General features: G+C 42.8%; 1 protein-coding gene across 1 annotated transcript; it reads right to left on the bottom strand.

Moving 5' to 3' along the window:
* Nucleotides 1–1,358: 1,358 nt before the first annotated feature.
* LOC124140438 (tripartite motif-containing protein 3-like) lies at nt 1,359–6,789 on the bottom strand. The gene is made up of 3 exons (XM_046507990.2): nt 6,569–6,789; nt 3,665–3,960; nt 1,359–3,404 (listed from the first exon to the last, which is right to left on the bottom strand). Exons 2-3 carry the CDS (start codon nt 3,945–3,947, stop codon nt 1,798–1,800), a joined length of 1,890 nt encoding a protein of 629 aa, XP_046363946.2. The 5' UTR covers nt 3,948–3,960; nt 6,569–6,789; the 3' UTR covers nt 1,359–1,797.
* Nucleotides 6,790–22,433: the final 15,644 nt, after the last annotated feature.

The following is a 22,433-nucleotide window of genomic DNA, read 5'->3' as shown; positions in this document are numbered from 1 at the left end:
AACACCCAATATATTGACCGAGTTGTGTACTAGATAACCCATGCAACAACAGTGTAAAGCGCCGATGCATCTGACAGGTTTGATTTAAAGGGCAACAGGAGTACAACCATTATGTCAATATTCTGGATTTGTGAACACACAATGCCATTTCGAAAGTGATCAAATGTAATAAACGTTCCATTTGGGATAACACTTTCTTAGTACAACTTCTCGTACTATCTGGGGTTGAATCCCATCCGGTATTCGAACCCACACTGCCAGAGTGAGGCACTTCATCGCCAGCACACAAAGTCAGCGATCTAGCCCACTCAGACACCGAGGCTTCCACAAAATCGAAAGTCCGACAACTGATGGTCTAGATCACGTACTTTGTGTACCCCTCGGACAAGTATAAATTGGCACGGCTCCCATTGTCGAAAGCTATGAACACACAATGCCATTTAGAAAGTGGTCAAATGTAACAAATGTTATATTTAGGATAACACTTTCTTAGTAAAGTACAGATTCTCGTCCTTTTCTTGGCTGGGTCCGATCCGGGATTCGAACCCACACTGCCAGAGTGAGGCACCTAATCGCCAGCTATTCTGGATTTGGTTTACTGTGCCACGCCTACTGAACTTAAAAGAGGACCATCCCCGACCTGTAACCAATTTAGAGTGGACGTTTAGGCGTTAGTGCCTCGTGTCACCCTGGACTTGTCTTTGTGATTTGAGGGTGACGGTTATTCATATACATCATAAATTTGACCGACAAATTGAATGACACTAATGAACATGACTTGGGCTGTATATTTAGTTCCCTTTAATTGAGAATCAGGTAAATAACCATGAGTTCATGTTGACTGTGGTATTTTACACAGGTCTTTGTGTATGCAAGCTATCACAGCTGTTTCAGCCCAGGTTCGATTACTCACAGCACGCCGCGATAATAGATGTTATATTGCCCTCTCGCGTCCAACACTGACACAGGCAGTGAGCCAGCTGGCCAACTATACAATCCCAATTAAATTTGGCTATTACAGGTGAGATGAAATTGGGTTTAACGTCGCGATTATTGGACTTACATATGGATGTGTAGGGACGTGTGTGTGTGGCTTCTTGTATTGAACCGGACTGATAGCCCATTGAGATACCATGCCGACGTTTAATATGGATACCTCACTCAGATACAGTATACTGACTCCGAGCCGACCAGTTCTTATTTTATCCCAATCATGCCGAACGCCAGGCAGGGTAACAACAAGTACCATCTTTTAACGTCTTCTGGTATGACGCAGCCGGGGTCCTTTACGAACTACTATACTGGGGACCGTATTAATCCCGAGAACGCAACAGAAACATTTGAAAAAAGCCATGAGAAATAGATAAATCACTTTAAAGACGGAAATGAGAATTAAGAATGCATTTGGCACAGTTGCCATGATTGTAAAGTAACACCCACAATATATCCCCACTGTTAAAGCAAAGTAATTGAATAATTGACAATACTCTTCCTCAAAATACAATATTTTACGTAAGGTTGATGTAGACAGTTCATATATATTCTCCCAATGCCCTTGGTGTCCACTGGTGTCTTGCTCCTTGAAACATTATTACAAAATGCTGAGATTTGCTAGTGCCAGTTAGACCAATGTATGAATTCGTCAGAAAAATGAATTATATAGTCTCGCATACTGTTCAGTTGCTATCACTACTAGTTAAGTCGATGGGAAAACCTGTCCTTACAGTCATGGTACTGAGGACTGGAAAAGATTCAGTTACATTTGTCAGGATCTATTTCTAATGAACGCTCTTGTGCCTATAACGAAAACACGCGTATTTCGCCGTTTGTCTGTATGACGTAGATTTTGTCAGCAGTGTCTAACGCCAGAGCAATCGGGTTCTCAAGACCCGCATCTCTCGTGACAACATCCCCCAAAACTTGACCTTGGTCACCGGAAATCTTCACAATGCATTTTTTGTCTTTGTCAACAACAAAGACATCTCCTCTGGAATCACAGGCAACTCCAACTGGACAGGCAAGTTCCTGGTCACGTGGTTCAACTCTCCACAGAAGACTTCCTTCCATGGAGATGCAGGTGACGTCGTGTTTCGTACAGTCGGTGACGATGATGTTGTTATTTGGCGTTGAACACAGATGAGACACCTCGCCGAACATTCCCTCTGCTGGTGCTGTGTTTATGAACTTGTTTGATGGTTTTCCCTTTACCGTTAAGTGATCGAGTACAGTATGCCTTCCACCTATTATCGTCGTAGTCGTTGTGTTGACAAAGCCGAGGAGCTTCTCCTGTGTGGTCACGGTCGTCATGCACGTGTACCACTTCTCGCTCTCAATGCTGCTCACTTGCTTAAGGTCTGAAGTAAAGACGAAAAACTTGTAGTTCATAAGACTCACAATGACTCTTTCCTCTGACAATTTTGCAATAGATTGTGGATAACCACTAAATCTATGGGAATTACGTTTGGGCTGACCATCAACTTCATAAAAGGATTTCAAACTTCCATTGTCATAGTCAAGGATTATTATCACCGGTGAGGTTTTGCCCTGGAGAATAACGATGTTCCTGAGCTCTGGGTCATAGTTGTCCTCGTCAAGTTTTGTGTTTATTGTTCGTTCAAGAACATAGGATGGATTCGAAGGTTGTTCTGGTGGAACTTCAACTGTGCGTGGAGGATCAGGAAGACTAGTTGGAGGGTCTGCACCATTGTCTGATGATGCTTCCTGTTCTGATGGTTCCTGTTTGTTGGGTACATTGTATCTCTGCATCGCTGTGGCAGAAACCACCTTCTCTTGATGTAGGACGTTCTTCCGTGTCTCCTGGCCTCCAACGGCATACATGTCATCGCTTTCTGAGTTGGACCATACCGATCCTAATTCCAGGCTGCTCATTAAGGACTTAACGTGGGTGATATTTCCATGAAATGAAAACAAAACGGGGCACTCATCGACTGGTGGATCGGTGACAAACTTCATCACATCTTCCTGTTGTTTCTGAATTCGGGGGAGGCATTCCATGGTAGCATACTCTGATCCTGGGGACAACAGACGGTCAATCAGACCAATGGTATCTTGTGTTTCCTCAACGAGTTTCTTGAAACGTTTCACATTTTCCTCACTTTCCGTTTTCTTCATCTCATACGAACTGTTAAGGTCTTTGATTAGGATGTTTTCCTTTTGCTTGATGTCCTCTATCAGTTTCTCAACATATGATTTAATGTCGTTCTCGGTTTCCGCACGTGTATCTCCCATCGTCTTAATGCCCTCTTTCTCAGTATCAATTTTAACCTGAATGAAGTTTACAGCAGGTCTGAGGACTTGCAGCATTGTTGTCAGTTGCGATTTACGATCGTTGAAGTGACTTGGCGATCCCGTCACTACAATAGCATCTGGATGGGCCCTTTTACCTGAAAGACAAATGCTCAAGACGTTGCACATGTCAATCTTTTACATCGTAATACATGTGTAGATACTAGTAGAGCGTCATATTTTCTAAGTTTAAGTCTTACAGAACTATCAGGTGCAACCACCATAGAAAACAGGGCAGATTCCTGAGAATCACGAACGGCCCAAGAATGAATCTCTCCGTATACTTTTGCTACATTTCGGCATATTTGTTTGGATTCCAGCGAATATTTTGTTAATTCATCAACAAGTCCAATTTTACCTTTCTCCATTTGACCCAATGCTTCCAATATCCCAGCTAGTTTAAAATCTGTTTTGATGAGCCTCGCCCAGTTCTGACGTGGTTGAAACGAATCTTGTGGAACAGTCACGTGTCTACAGACAGGACAGGGGATTCCCCGGATGTGGTTGCCGTGGTTGATATGATGCTGCAGACATTCCTGGCAGAAGGTATGAAGACATTGCAGCGTCTTCGGTTCTGCGAAGGGTCGGTAACAGATACTGCAGGTCAAATGATCGTCTTTCACACTTTCAGCGGTAGCCATCTTGTTATTTAATCTGATAAAGAAATAGTGGTAGATGCAACAAGAAAACAACACATATTCGATCAATATAACATGTCAATGTAGGAGAATACCCTATAACAGATGCGACTTGGCGTAAGGGTCAAATTAGCTATGTAACTAATATGAATGGATCACTGAAAATCAGTCATTACCCGTAAAGGTGCTCGCGAAAAGGCAGCCAACTTTCACACAATTTGCCTAAAAAGTCAGTATGTATTGACTGTACGCCATGCGACGGCGGTCTGTAAACAAACACGACAGCCAAGTAATCGATGAACTAGAAAATCCAGTGACACGATATAGGGCATATACTGATTTTCTTGAAACAAATACAAACGACATCATGATGTTATTTTTTTTAATTACGTCTGTTGGGTACAAGAGCGGAGATTCTGCTGTTTATAAGTAAAAAATAACGTTTAAGAAATATATTCGTCTTGCAACACATTTGGGAGCAGTATCGGTCCAAACATTTCTTTTGTAGCTGACTCAGCATAAATGCTACTGAGCTTATAATGAAACTCGGGGACTTCAGTCCAACAACAGAAACATCGACCAGTAAATTAAATATAATATGTCAATGCGAGAGAATAACCAGTCTTGATTATCCGCCGAAACAAATTCTATTTGGCGTAAAGGGCAAAATAGCTGTCAATTTATATGAATGGACCAGTGAAATCAGTGATGACACCTGGTGTTCGCGAAAAGCGTACGATTCCGACCTTATCATGATATTTTCACAATTGATGTTCATCAAAATCTATGTAAGTTTTTCACTTCATATTTATGAACATGTCACCATTATCAGATCTCATTTTGCTGAAGACCCGAGAAGATCCGTGGTAGAATAGATCTTCAGCAACCCATGCTTGCCGTAAAAGGCGACTATGCTTGTCGTAAGAGGCGACTAAGGGGATCGGGTGGTCAGGCGCGTTGACTTGGTTGATGCATGTCATCGATCCCAATTGCGTGGATCGATGCGCATAATATCTATCACTAGATTGTCTGGTCCAGACTCGATAATTTACTAACCGCCGTCATACAGCTGGAATATTGCTGAGTGCGGCATAAAACAACAAACCAACCAACCAATCATTTTGCTAAAGGTTCCCCAAAACGTGGTGTTACACTACGCATTAAGACGTAAGTTCAAGGTATGAAGCGTCATTATCATAATATTGAATTGGAAATGACTTATATTTTGTCGACAAAAATAGATAACGCTTAGTTTAACTCCAATTGGATTCACACTGCTAATCCATATCAACTGAACGAATTTTGGTTTTACTGAACCGGATCTCCAATTTGTTTCCACAAACTAATTCCATATAAGCTGTCGATTATTCAGTTTTGACTTGTCTGCTTAACTGGTAACTCTGTTGCCTCTCATCAAGGGACGGTTGGGTAGCCACTTTATTACAATATAATCGTTTGTTTGCCAGGTCGAAGACCCGGGTTCGATTCCCATGTAAGTGCATTGCGTGGAGCCATTTTCCCGATAAATTGACGGAATGCGGAATGCGGAATGCGGCGTATGAACCATACATGTACCCACTCACACATCACGATTAAATGTTTGTTTGGATTTTGATAGCTTCCCTACAGTTGATCAATAAGTCGGACGCAAGGTGTGTTTCTAGGTGGCAGATGTTCGAGCATAGTCTTATTCGGAGTCTCCGTAAGTATGAGATCACATTTCTGTGGCAAATATGCACGAGTGGGCGAGTGTAGGGTTTGTGTGTTCTGGTGAAAAACATCATACTGCGTTGTGCATTTCGTAACGATACAGCGTGTGTATGACTGTATATTGCAATATTATGTCGTTGCAACAGTTGTTCCTTCAATTTTGATAATATCATATGAGATTATATTACACGTCATGCACATATATTATCAAGTATCTTACATGCAGTTTATTCTCTACACGCGTGGTGACGTGGCGTTTAAGTGAGTGAGTGAGTGAGTGAGCGAGCGAGTGAGTGAGTGAGTGAGTGAGTGAGTGAGTGAGTGAGTGAGTGAGTGAGTGAGTGAGTGAGTTAGGAAGTGAGTGAGGTTAATTTTTACACCTTTATTAAAGCTACACAAGGGAAACACACAGAAAGGGTTCACACACTACCCATGTGCGGAAACGAACTCGGGGCATGGCGAGCAAAGGCATTAACCACTTGGCTACTCTACCGCCCCATCACTAACATCAACCGACTGAGAGAACTAATTAACCGACACGGTTTTAGAAAGAAAAGAAGGAGAATGAAAGAATTATGCGTTAAGTCATGATCACAACACCACCACACAGCCACACCAGTAGCCTTGGAACGTTACCTGAGAAGCAGCAGTACACGTAGTACGTACTATTAAAATTAATTTCCTCATACTTCGTACGTACTTCTGACAAGGAAGCCCCTTTTAGTATAGCAACCATTCCTAATTTGTAGGTCAACGAATACATAGTGTCCGATTTTGTTGTGTAGTTCATATCACAGTATCGGAACTACATATTCATCTCTTTCATGTTAATAAATTCGGTGTCGTGGATTTTAAGTATTAATATAAGAAAAGATCCATCACCCAAAGCTATATGCAATGTATCTATTACTCACCGTACTTATCTGCTGTTTTCTGTTGTTTTCTGCTGTTATCTGATGGTGAAGGAGCCAGGACTATATTCAATTAGCCATACACAATGTTGACGTTAAACCGTTCTGACAGCGCGGACTGAGTGATATCGCCTACATGAATACAGAGACATATGACGGTTCTTTTCATGATCCTACATACATTGGCTGCGTGCAGCTGTACAGAGCAATAACTAGCGACTAGATAGTCGATCCTGTCACAAACCCAACAATAACGGCAACAGGTTGCAGGTATTGAACGCCGTCACGTCATGTGCTCGAGTAACGTTGCTGCTGAAGAACGTAACACGCACTCCAATAACAATTGTAGTCGGTAAGATTGGGAGTGTAAGTTATCGATTGTATCGATACGTCCTCTGGGACTGCAAGTGTTCAAACTGTTCATGAAATCGATTAATATATTCATTTGTTAGTGTATGGTTAAATTGCGGCTTCGATTTGAGGTGAACACAATTGAAAACGTTTATAACGACAAAGAGATCGATTGACTGGACCTGTTGAACATATATGATTAAAAAACATTGTTTGTATTTTACTTGTGTCATTAAAAGATGATTGGCTGTAATGGAAATTTAAATTATGACAAATATTTGTTGTCGATTTGTTTATTGATCAATAACAGAGACTTTGCGCCAGGAAAACTAATATATAATGTTCGTTTTAATTCCAAAGCTTGTACGGATGAACACATTCACGGACATCAGAGTGTTTTGTGAACTAATGAACAAGGAACACAGCCAGGGCATGAAAGCACATACAAAATGTATTTGACATTCCAAGAGTTCACCTTTTCTACCTCGCGGGGATCGAACTCCGGAACACCCCCTAGGACTAGCACATGACGGAGGGCAAACCACTTTATGAATATGCTTTCCATTCACGTGATGATCCGGGGTAGAATAGGTCTTCAGCAACCCATGCTTGCCGTAAAAGGCGACTATGCTTGTCGTAAGAGGCGACAAACGGGATCGGTTGGACAGGCTCGCCGACTTGGTTGATGCATGTCATCGTATCCCATTTGTGTGGATCGATGCTCGTGATGTCAGTCACTGGATTGTCTGGTCCAGACTCGATTATTTACAGACCGCCGTCATATAGCTGTATTATTGCTCAGGGCGGCCTTATGCAACAAATAAACAAACCAACAAATCCATTCAATACAATTAAGAAAATATGAGAGTGATTAAGTCGTACACTCGTCACACCGCCACACGTATAAACACATCTTAATAAAAGCCAAAAAACAATAGTTCCGACTATATCATATGCATGTGTTTATGACTCACTATCGTAGTGTGATGATACCAGGTGTTCGCGACAATGTAAGTGTAACCTACCCTACCGGTGGCATCCGCCACAAACTCATGCAAAAAACCGAGAAAACAAACGATTCTAAAATATACAGAAATAAATTATAATATGTCTTGAATCAATTACCGAAATAATATCGTCACACACACACACACGCACGCACGCACGCACGCACGCACGCACGCACGCACGCACGCACGCACGCACGCACGCACGCACGCACGCACGTACGTCCGCTACAAACTCATGCAAAAAAACGAGTAAACAAACGATTCTAAAATATACAGAAATAAATTATAATATGTCTTGAATCAATGACCGAAAAAATATCGTCACTCACACACGCACGCACGCACGCACGTACGCGCAGAAAGACAGACATACACACAGAAAAAAGACAGATACATACAAACCGCACACAGAGCGACAGAAAGACAGACAGCCAGACAGCCACAAACACGCACGCAGACACACTAATAGACAGAGACAGACATGCAGAGAGCAATACACAAACAGAAACACACACACACACACACTCACACACTCACACACACACACACACTCACACTCAAACACACTCACACACAGAAACAGAAACACACACACACTCACACACACACACACACACACACACACTCACACACACTCACACACAGAAACAGAAACACACACACACACACTCACACACACAGAAACAGAAACACACACGCGCGGCCGCGCACACAAAGATACACATGCGCGCGTGCTGGTCGAGCCGCCAGAATATAAATTGGATCAGGGTATAAAGATATAAATTTAGAATGCGATCATGATCAAACACCCCTGAAAGTGGTTTCTGAGTCATGCTAGATCAAAATTGATATTATTCGGTGAGAACAACATGATACTGACTGGTTAAAAAACCCAGCTGTTGTAGCATTTGTCAATCTCACGCGCTGCAGGTAAATTATCATGAAGTCGTAAACCGTCATCTATCGGTACGTACACGAGGCGACCAGCATGAAAGCGGCAGACCCATGCCGCCCACTGTCTAGATCAATAGCAAGCTGTTGAAAATATCGAACAGTCTTTGTGCACACAGAGAAATAAATCAATTATATCTGTTCGTCTACAGCACCTGTATTCCGGAACATTGTAATGCAGGTCAGATGGGTGTTTGTGAGTAAGTGAGTGAGTGCGTGAGAGCGTGCGTGCGTGCGTGCGTGCGTGCGTGCGTGTCTGCGTGCGTGCGTGCGTGCGTGCGTGCGTGCGTGCGTGCGTGCGTGCGTGCTTGCGTGCATTGGGTTTAACGCCGCCTTTAACATTATTCCAGTTATATCACGGCGTGTCAGCTTAATGTGGGAGGAAAGCCCGAAGTGATGCAGGTCTCAGACGTTTACCACTTCGGTGAAACCCACGAGCACGGGTATGGTGCTGACAAACCTAGAAACATAATCGGGGCGAACCGGGATTCGAAGCCACAATCACAGGTTTCTGGCGTGTCAAAGGGACGCAACTCTGCACAGCGAATCGCGGCGCCCTAGACGACTGGGCCACACGTGCCCCCGGGTGTTAAACACGCTGGTCGTCCTCTATATATGCAACAGGGGTTACCCTTGGGGTACAATGCGTACGCACCGACGCATCGTTTTTAGAAATCGCAACTGTTTCGTGGCTTTCTAAATTCACGTAGACGCCTTCAAATGTATAAGAAGACGATGAAAACACGTTGCAGAGTGTAGTCCCTAATTAGACGTGCCAGAAACCAAGGATAGTGGTTCAAATCCCGGTTCGTTCTGATTTATTTATTTTATCAGCACCATGCACGTCCTGTGGGTTTTATGAAAGAGGTACACGTCTAATACCAGAATCACTTCAGTGATTAGAATAGAACCCGGGTCTTCGGCGTAACGCGCGAACAGTTTAACAACAAGGCTACCCTACAGCCCCTGAAAGGTCTGAACGTAACGTGACGCCTCTCTTAAACCATTCGGTCTACCAGTGGGTCTACCATTCGTTTCAAACTGTTATTCATGCTCCATATTACACGCCAACCCTGGTGCCCCATGTCCTCCATACTAAATACAGTAAACTACGGTTATAACGAACACGCTTATAACGAACTAACGGATATAACGAACTAACTTTTTTGTCCCGACTATATGCTGTAGTTATGATGTATATATGCTTATAACGAATCACGGTTATAGCGAACTAAAATTAGTAGTCCCTTTGAGTTCGTTATAACCGTAGTTTACTGTACCCGAGTTCATGTGAACAAGTGTTCCTTTCCAGAAAGCAACCAGTTATATTTCCATAATCATGATTAGGCGTCACATGGGATTACATTTCGTATACCGTAATTGGTATGCATGTGAATTCTGTTGATCGATTACTTTATATATGCATACTCAGTGTACATTACTGTGGGACTGGCGAGTTGGTGCAGGCTCGCTTCTTTTCCTGTCCATGCCCGTTTCCAACTCGATAAGTAAATATATTGTTTCACGATCTAACATGTGAGTACGCGTATTTGAAGGCAAGTGTCTTGGGAAGTGAATCGTGTTCTATTTGTCGTTAGATCGAGATGCATGCACTTTGCTGAGGCATGTAACGTGCGAAGCAGTTTTGGAGAAAACACAATGGAACAGCCCCCAACTCTTCGTTGCTACAAGTCAATATCAAAATCGCTTATAGACCCGTGAAGATGCCGGGATAGAATAGGTCCTCAGCAACCCATGCTTGCCGTGAAAGGTGACTATGCTTGTCGTAAAAGGCGACTAACGGGATCGGTTCGTCAGGCTCGCTGACTTGGTTGATGCATGTCAACGTATCCCAATTGCCTGGATTGATGCTCATGATGTCAAACACTGGATTGTCTGGCCCAGACTCGATTATTTTACAGACCGCCGTCATATAGCTGGAATATTGCTGAGTGCGGCGTTAAACAACAAACAACAACAACAACAACAACAACAAAATCGCTTATAGAGAGCAGCAGAGTAATACGACTACCGCAGTTTTCGAATAGACAACCTGCGCGGTTTTAAAGTACGTGAATTTTGTTTAAAGCCGCTATATGTCTGTTATATCGCATTCACTGACAAAAATGGCAAATAATTTCGCACGTGCACCAGCTTATCTCTGCAACCTTATCCCAAAACCGGGTGGCTCAGTCGTCTAAGGCGCCGCGATTCGCTGTGCAGAGTTGCGTCCCTCGGGCACGCCAGAAACCTATGACTGTGGCTTCGAATCCCGGTTCGCCCCGATTATGTTTCTAGGTTTGTCAGCACCATACCCGTGCTCGTGGGTTTCACCGAAGTGGTAAACGTCTGAGACCTGCATCACTTCGGGCTTTCCTCCCACATTAAGCTGACACGCCGTGATATAACTGGAATACTGTTAAAAGCGGCGTTAAACCCAACTCACTCACTCACTCAATTATCCCAAAACCAAAATATCGCTGGCAGTGATTACAGTCTCACAGTCAATTCCTCAGACCTCAGACCTTGATTTTGATAAGCGATTGATATTAAAATAAGCAATGTCTTATTTATCGATCCTAATTTTCAGTCAAATATGATTATGTTTAAACTATCTACTGACAATAGGGACTACAATCCTCGTCGACCTGTGAAGATCCGGGGTAGAATAGGTCATCACCGACCCATGCTTGCCGTAAAAGGCCACTATGCTTGTCGTAAGCTTAAAAGGCGACTAACGGGATCGGGTGGTCAGGTGCGCTGACTTGGTTGATTCATGTCATCGATCCCAATTGCATGGATCGATGTTCATGATGTCAATCACTTGATTGTCTGGTCCTGACTCGATTATTTACAGACCGCCGTCATATAGCTGGAATATTGCTGAGTGCGGCGTTAAACAACAAACAACCAACCAACCAAACAAACAAACACACATTCCGTGTCATTGTGTAAGGATGGCACCACTTCAACCCCTGAATAATACATGTTCCAAGTATAATTTTTTACAGTTTTTGTTAGTGCTGCTACAGAAACGACACCTACCTCCATTTCAACAAAGTCTAACTTGTGTCCATGGGTACACGGAAAAATGAAATTTTGAAACATTCCTAAATAGCAAAAAAAAAGGCACCACTTCAGCATGTGACTGATACATCTTTCAAGTTTCGATCAAATATACTGAATGGTTTTCGAGTTCTGTCCCGGAAACGAACCCCGTCCCCAATGGATTCTATGTCCAACTTCTTTCCATAAAAAAATATATAAAAAAAAAAAAATTCGAAAAATCCCAAAATATCAAAAGGCACCACTTCAGTATGTGACTGATAGATTTGCCAAGTTTCTATCAAATACACTGAATGGTTTTCGAGTTCTGCCCCGGAAAAGGAAATGATTATGGACAAACAGACAGACGGACGGACAGACAGACAGACAGACCCCCTCCCCATTATATGCCGGTGCGGGTTGGGGGTGGGTGGTAACAAGAGTGTGCCAAGGTCACTCCAATGGGACACATTCAGGCTATTGCAAGGCGAACTCCAGGGCAAAGACAGGGATTTTACTGCTCACCGAACAACAAAATTGTTCTCTTGAACCATCAACATACGGGTCAATGCATTGAGTTGGTGGGATTGTTCTCACTTTGCCGGCAGGCAGGGAGGATTAAAACTAACGGTGAATTCAATGGTGTAGTCTGTTTCTCTTGATTGGAGGGATTAAATTTAACTCAGGGTGAGTGGTGTGGTCCAAGTCTCGTAAATTACCAGTAAGTGAACTGGGTTCATCTGTCAACTATTGCATCCTGAAGGGATGTCAGTAATCTATGTGTTACCAAATAAACATATAAAGTGAGTACGATTATGCATATGCAATCTTATATAATTACGTCCTCTCCAGTGTTATTGCCAAATGCCAAATGCACAGGCCAACGTTAGTCGTGGTGGACAGAGTGTAGTGTACAATCGGCATAAGTTTCGTCAAATATCATTCATTATGTTCCATGGACTTTTTGTGCACATCTTATTTTGTGAAACGAGCAAATCTTGGCTCATTATGTTATCATTTTATACCTTATTTTTTCATATATCTCTATCTCATGTATGTCTAGACAAGTACGCTCCCTTTGTCAGTCGAGTCTGGAACAAAAACTATAATGTTAATCCCCACTGTTCTAGGATTAAGGGGGCGGTCGGGTAGCCGAGTGGTTAAAGCGTTCGCTCGTCACCTCGAAGACCCGGGTTCGATTCCCGACATGGGTACAATGTGTGAAGCCCATTTCTGGTGTCCCCCGATGTGATATTGCTGGAATATTGCTAAAAGCGGCGTAAAACCATACTCACTCATTCACTCTAGGATTTAGCTCGGTCTGGTGGATAACAGCTCCGAATAATACCTTCAGGCAAAGTGACAACACTTTTGAGCCGGTTTAACAATGTGCCAGCACGGTGATCGCCCACACTGGGCTTCACATGTTATTCCCATATCGGCACTGGATCTCGTATCGTCGGCATGACCACTGAACTCTTACACAGCTTAACTACCCCATACACCCGTTAGAACAGAGTTTAATACTTCACATCATATTTATCATTATATAAAGCACTTTATGTTAACGGACCCGCGACGATCCGGGTAAGCTCAACACTTAGGCTAAGTCTGGCAGCTGTATCGGTCCACTGATTCTTGCTGTCTCCTTAAGGAGCTGGCTTGTGGTCAGATCTTTCGATTCTGAAATCGCCCATATTTCTAAGTCCTTTTCAGCGCCTGTGCAAATCCGGGTTAGAATTGGTCTTCAGCAACCCATGCTTGCCGTAAGAGGCGACTAACGGGATCGGTGGTCAGATTCGCTGACTAGGTGGATGCATGTCATCGTATCCCAATTGCGTAGATCGATGCCCATGATGTCAATCACTGGATTGTCTGGTCCAGACTCGATTATTTACAGACCCCCGTCATATAGCTGGAATATTGCTGAGTGCGACTTTAAACAACAAACAAAAAAATCGTCAGTTATTGGGGTGAAAGTGTCATGGGAGAACACATCTCATCATTGTTGATGCAAATTGAATGGCGAACGCTACCGTGACGACATTGTTCGAGATCATCTTCCACCCTTTGTGGACGTAACGTCAATGTGCCACCGTTGCCTCGCCTGTATCAACGCAAATGGTGGTCAAACCCGTTCTAGACATTGTTAATTGCATGTGTTGTCTCCTGTTACCAGGTATGGGTTTTGTCAATGAACTTGTTATAATAAAACATTAATCAGACGAATGACCAAAATTGAAGAGCTTAAAGCCAAAAGGGCCAATGTCATGTGGAGTCCGTTTTGAGAAACGTAATGAAAACCATATCAACCATATGCATGTCAATAAACATTTTTTATTCTCCGATAAATTCCTAAACTTAAACGCATTCTGACAGAAGAGAACTACATTAGAATCCCTTGAACAACCAGTCTCAACCACACACGGAAATGAGAGCTAAAAGAGCCAAAATCTTTCAAAGTGACTTTGGCCCTTTTGGAACTTGACTTTGGCCCTTTTACAGAATTTTAAGAAGCTATATATAAATAAAAGTATCAATGAAAACATACAATATTTTTTCTACAGGTAGACAAGAACTCATAGATGTTGTGTATGCAATAATATGCAAAAAGGGCCAAAGTGCATTTTGGTCCATTTTGGCTCCCAGCGCCTCAAATATTAGGGTGTTAGTTTCAATAACATAACATTTACACCACTTGAAACGAAGATACTTTTATTCTGTTAGTATATATCATGGATCACTAAGCAAAATCTATCAGAATAGAAACACAGAATTCACACGTGAAGTGAGGGACTATTGTTGGGGATTGAGATAAGCGTGAGAGGAAGATAGCATGTTTTCAGGCATTTCAAGATTTCGCTCACTACTACAAGACAGACACTATATAGGAGGACCTGAAGGTGTATTTTTCAAGAAATCAAACACTCCCAGCGAAGTTTGTTTCAAAAATCTTTTTGTAAAACAGCCAAATTATTTGTTCCATTTGTTTCTTGAACAAATAACCTTTTTTCACCCGTGTTTTCAACGTTCAACTTTATGGATAGCAACTTCTGGTTTCCGGCATAGAGCGATGTAGATCCTTACACCGATATATGCAATAAAACTGAATTTGTTATACATAAAGTTATGCATATATTATTTGCCAACTTCTAGAATGTAATTTAAACAGTATGAAAATTTATTTTGTGAAAGTAGGAGAATTTGATTGTTTCCCTTCCTTCCTGGGTAGAAATACTTTTTCATCTAACAAAGAGCCCCCCCCCCCCCCCCCCCCCCACACACACACACACACCCAATCCCACTCCCACCCACCCACACAAATAGACACATATACATATATTCTAGTATATGGAATACTACACATACAAAACAACCATTTAAATGATGACACTATTTCAGTTAAAATATCTCTATGCATTTATATATACTAGTATATATGATCAATTACCCTTTCCACGACCATATCGAACATAAATTAATGTGAAAACGTAATGATCAATTCACATCCCTGCAACCTTCAACACAAGTTATGAGCAAAACATGTCTAACGTTATGAACGGATTGTGTCAAGATAGTAGAATTTCACAGAAATATCTCTGATGCTGATTTCGGCATCCAGTATCGTCAAACGTCAGATCCGATTCGATCTCTAAGCAATCTGACCTTCCTTTCTTGTTGAATCCTTCTACCAGGGAGTTGTCCGACACCACGTGCACCTCCACTCCCCGTCTTTATCCGCGTCATTGCCGCCTAGGAAGTACTCCCCGGTGCCATCTGTGAACACATGTACACGATAATTACAAACCATGATCACAACAGCACACACACAGCAACAACAACAACAGCAGCAGCAACAACAGCAGCAACAACAACAACAGCACCAGTAACACCAACAGCAGCAGCAGCCACACAAACTGCAGCAGCAACAACAACAGCAGCAGCAACAGCAATAACAGCAGCAGCAACAACCACAACATGCATTCTTCACTAATGCACATAAGTAATTTCATACACACTGATCATGAAACAGATGGAAACATATATCCACATCAGGCATTTACAAACGTATACGCCACGATGACACACATTATCCCACCTATACAAACAGATCATGTACGTTGATCCCACCTAAACACACAGATCATGTACGTTGATCCCACCTATACACACAGATCATGTACGTTGATCCCACCTGTACACACAGATCATGTACGTTGATCCCATCTGTACACACAGATCACGTACGTTGATCCCACCTGTACACAAAGATCATGTACGTTGATCCCACCTATACACACAGATCATGTACGTTGATCCCACCTGTACACACAGATCATGTACGTTGATCCCACCTGTACACAAAGATCATGCACGTTGATCCCACCTTTACACACAGATCATGCACATTGATTCAACCTGTACGCACAGATCATGTACGATGATCCCACCGGTACACACAGATCATGTACGTTGATCCCATCTGTACACACAGATCATGTACGTTGATCTCACCTGTACACACAGATCATGTACCTTGATCCCACCTGTACACGCAGATCACGTACTTTGATACCGGCTGTAGACACAGATTATTCACGTTGATCCCACCTTTACACACAGATCATGTACGATGATCCCACCGGTACACACAGATCATGTACGTTGATCCCACCTATACACACAGATGATGTACGTTGATCACATCTATACACACAGATCAAGCAAGTTGATCCCACCTATACACACAGATGATGTACGTTGATCCCGCCTGTACACACAGATCATGCACGTTGATCCCATCTATACACACAGATCATGCAAGTTGATCCCATCTATACACACAGATTATGTACCTTGATCCCACCTGTACACGCAGATCACGTACTTTGATACCGGCTGTAGACACAGATTATTCACGTTGATCCCACCTGTACACACAGATCATGCACGTTGATCCCACCTATACACACAGATCACGTACGTTCATCCCATCTATACACACAGATTATGTACCTTGATCCCATCTGTACACACAGATCATGCACGTTGATCCCACCTATACACACAGATGATGTACGTTGATCCCACCTGTACACAAAGATCATGCACGTTGATCCCACCTGTACACACAGATCATGCTCGTTGATCCCATCTGTACACACAGATCATGCACGTTGATCCAATCTGTACACACAGATCATGTACGTTGATCCCACCTGTACACACAGATGATGCACGTTGATCCAACCTATAAACACAGATCATGCACGTTGATCCCACCTGTACACACAGATCATGTACGTTGATCCCACCTATACAAACAGATCATGCAAGTTGATTCAGTCTATACACACAGATCGTGTACGTTGATCCCATGTATACAAACAGATCATGTACGTTGATCCCCTCTATACACACATATCATGTACGTTTATCCCACCTATACACACAGATCATACACATTGATCCCACCTAAACACACAGATCATGCACGCTGATCCCATATGTACGCACAGATCATGCACGTAGATCCCACCTTTACACACAGATCATGCACGTAGATCACATCTATACACACAGATCATGCACGTAGATCCCACCTGTACACACAGATCATGCACGTAGATCCCACCTGTACACACAGATCATGCACGTTGATCCCACCTGTACACACAGATCATCCACGTAGACCCCACCTATACACACAGATCATGCACGTAGATCCCACCTGTACACACAGATCATGCACGTAGATCCCACCTGTACACACAGATCATGCACGTTGATCCCACCTGTACACACAGATCATGCACGTAGATCCCACCTGTACACACAGATCATGCACGTAGATCCCACCTGTACACACAGATCATCCACGTAGATCCCACCTGTACACACAGATCATGCACGTAGATCCCACCTGTACACACAGATCATGCACGTAGATCACACATGTACACAAAGATCATGCACGTAGGTCCCACCTGTACACAAAGATCATGCACGTTGATCCCACCTGTACACACAGATCATGCACGTTGATCCCACCTGTACACACAGATCATGCACGTAGATCCCACCTGTACGCACAGAGCATGCACGTTGATCCCACCTGTACACACAGATCATCCACGTAGATCCCACCTATACACACAGATCATGCACGTAGATCCCACCTATACACACAGATCATGCACGTAGATCCCACTTTTACACACAGATCATGCACGTAGGTCCCACCTGTAAACACAGATCATGCACGTAGATCACACCTGTACACACAGATCATGCACGTAGATCCCACCTGTACACACAGATCATGCACGTAGATCCCACCTGTACACACAGATCGTCCACATAGATCCCACCTATACACACAGATCATGCACGTAGATCCCACCTGTACACACAGATCATGCACATAGATCCCACCTATACACACAGATCATGCACGTAGATCCCACCTGTACACACAGATCATGCACGTAGATCCCACCTGTACACACAGATCATCCACGTAGATCCCACGTATACACACAGATCATGCACGTAGATCCCACCTGTACACACAGATCATGCACGTAGATCCCACCTATACACACAGACCATCCACGTAGATCCCACCTGTACACACAGATCATGCACGTAGATCCCACCTATACACACAGATCATCCACGTAGATCCCACCTGTACACACAGATCATGCACGTAGATCCCATCTATACACACAGATCATTCACATTGATCCCATCTATACACACCGATCATGCACACTGATCCCACCTATAAACACCGATCATTCACATTGAACCCACCTGTACACACAGATCACATACATTGATCCCTCCTAAACACACCGATCATAAACATGGTTGACACCTGAATAGATCGATGATACACATTGATCACACCTGTACACACTGATCATGCACGTTGATCACACCTGTAAACACCGATCATACACGTTGATGACACCTGTACACACAGATCATTCACGTAGATCCCACCTATACACACAGATCATGCACGTTGATCACACCTGTACACACCGATCATACACGTTGATGACACCTGTACACACCGACCATGCACGTTGATGACACCTGTACACACCGATCATGCACATTGACCACACCTGTACACAGAAATCATAAACACTGATCACACCTGTACACACCGATCATGCACACTGATTACACCTGTACACACAGATCATTCACATTGATCACACCTGTACACACCGATCATACACATTGATCACACCTGTACACAGAGATCATACACACTGATCACACCTGTACACACCGATCATGCACATTGATCACACCTATACACACAGATCATGCACATTGATCACACCTATACACACAGATCATGCACATTGGTCACACCTGTACACACAGATCATGTACATTGGTCACACCTATACACACCGAAAAAGCGCATTGATCACACCTATAAACACAGGTCATACACATTGATCACACCTATACACACCGATCATGCCCATTGATCACACCTATACACGCCGATCATTCACATTGATCGCAGCTATACACACAGATCATTCACATTGATCACACCTGTACACACCGATCATGCACACTTATCACACCTATACACACATATCGTTCACATTGATCCCACCTGTACACACGGATCCTTCACATTGATCACACCTGTACACACGATCATACACATCGATCACACTTATGCACACCGATCGTACACATTTAACACTCTTATCCACATCGATTAAACACATTGATCACACGTATACATACCGATCATGCAAATTGATCACACCTGTACACGCTGATCATACACATTGATTACACGCATACACACCGATCATGCACATTGATTACACGTATACACACCGATCATGCACATTGATCACACCTGTACATACAGATCATACACCCTGATCACACCTGTACACACCGAACATGCACACTGATCACACCTGTACATACTGATCATGCACACTGATCACACCTATACACACCGAACATGCACACTGATCACACCTGTACATACTGATCATGCACACTGATCACACCTGTATATACTGATCATGCACACTGATCACACCTTTACACACCGAACATGCACACTGATCACACCTGTACATACTGATCATGCACACTGATCACACCTATACACACCGAACATGCACACTGATCACACCTGTACATACTGATCATGCACACTGATCACACCTGTACATACTGATCATGCACACTGATCACACCTATACACACCGAACATGCACACTGATCACACCTGTACATACTGATCATGCACACTGATCACACCTGATCCGACCTGTACACGCTGATCACCGCATCATGAATAGACACCTTGAGAATGTCATCCGTGAGAGTGAGTGAGTTAAACTTTAAAGTCACTTCGGCAATATTTCAGCCATATTGCGACTATAAATTGTTCTTGCAGAACGTGATCGTAATCACGGTTGATGGTCAAGTGTGCCGTGTTTATACCTGCAAGGTATTGAAACAATGTCACTATTAGATGCCCCTTTCAATGTATTTCCATACAGGGAGGATACAGAAAGGGAATAGCATGATATGAAAACATTAATATCAGTTTGTGTTTTCTTTTGAAACTGTTACCGACCTATGGAATATCAGTTATTAGACAATAATGGCGCTATATCTTGACGTTTTATTCCTTTTGATTATGAATATTAGAGTATTGCAATTGGTATTAGCATGTTCCGTCATCATGTACCTGAATAGAGTTAGATATTCTTGAAAATATTATCGTTGTTAAAAATGTCTTCAAACAAAGGGTTGACAAAAGTCTGGAAACTAATGGGGAATTTGTCATGACCTAAACAAGAAAATAATTTTCAAAGATACAGTATATCTAATAATGAGCGGAAAATAGTTGCTTTCTGCTTTCCAAGCCACATCTTTTTTCTGTTTCATGCTAAGAATATAGATTCTATTTTCTTCAATTCTATATCTTCTATTCGTTTTTCGAATGCATTGATCACAACAAACGTCTAATAGGTTTCTAAATTATGAGTGGCAATGGTGTAAAATCTTGGTCTTATTTGTTCCAAACTAGTTAAAGCACGAGAATAGGATTATCAACACACACAGTTATTTAAACATTGCAAAAGAACTTAACATCAGAAAGTCGTATGAGTGAAGACGTCATTTACTTCAATTTCTGTGTTCCTTCAATGCCAGGTTTCTGTACTAGGTTATAAGTCACGTAAACTGCTCTACAGTGTTGCAGAACTATAGACCCGACTACACATATGACGTCATCTTTAAAAAGCCTGATGGTGTATTTCAGAAATATTATTCGTTTGAGCACTACTTAAAAGAACAAATTAGGAACACAATGTATGCGGTGCGTCTTGCCTTCCACAATGCGGTTGACGATATTCCGTTTAGCAGTTGTGTCCACCTTGGCTAGCTCTCCCCCCGGCTAGGTCTCCCCCCTCGCGTTGGCATATACCGCGTGCCTTCATCCACCTCGCTTTTGCGGTGTGGACCTTGTAACAGAAATTCGCCTCGTTGTCGTAAGTGTAGCCTGTGGTCGCCACGCACGCTGTATCGGATACCGCCGAGCCTAAATATGACAAATAGAAACAAATCTGAAAACGCTATTTGTGTTATTCGGTCGAATACAGACTTATGTGTTCACTTCAACAAATGCAACACATTTAAGGGGGTGCGACTTTGTAAGTGACTTTGGAATGACCCCTTAAATTGACAATCTATTCCTGTATCTACTTCATTGATTGAGCGTTACAGGACACGAACGATTGCATCTAATTTCCTGGCGCTCGGCATTGAGGCAACAAAACAATGAGTGGTCGGCTTGGAGAAAGTTTTGTTTGTTTATTTGTTTATTTGTTGTTTAACGCCACACTGAGATGAATGGGTTTTTCTTATACTAAATCTTTGCTAAGTACAGAAAACAACACTGACACGAAGTGCTCGTGTTCTATTATGGTTACGAAAGGAAAGTGTGAGACTGGCACCACGGCATGCCCTTATAGCTGTGGAATACGGAAAAGTGAGTACAATTTATCAGCAGATTTTCTCCTGACACAAAACACTCAATTATTTGTCATAACAACCTTCAAATGACATCATGATCATCGATTCACGCAATTGAGATCGATGACATGCATCAACCAAGTCAGCGAGTCTGACCACCCGATACCGTTAGTCGCCTCTTACGACAAGCAAAGTCGCCTTTTACGGCAAGCATGGGTTGCTGACGACCTATAATACCCCGGGTCTGGTAACATTTTTAACACCTTACGTCATCACTGATTTTCAGTGATCCGTTCACATAATTTCAACCGCTATTTTGCCCTTTCCGGCAAATAAGCGAGACTGGTTATTTTCAGGCGTTGACGCTATTTAATTAGTGTGTGACAGGGGCTCGAGTAGTCCAGTCATCTAAAACCCCTGCCCTCTAAGACCTGCATCGTCGTGCTTTCATTCCACCTTAGTTT

Source organism: Haliotis rufescens, unplaced genomic scaffold, assembly GCF_023055435.1.
Source record: "Haliotis rufescens isolate VD_foot unplaced genomic scaffold, xgHalRufe1.0.p SCAF_37, whole genome shotgun sequence".
Taxonomy (NCBI): Eukaryota; Metazoa; Mollusca; class Gastropoda; order Lepetellida; family Haliotidae; genus Haliotis; species Haliotis rufescens.
Note: the sequence above shows the minus strand (reverse complement) of the source record. Positions and strands in the feature narration are given on the sequence as shown.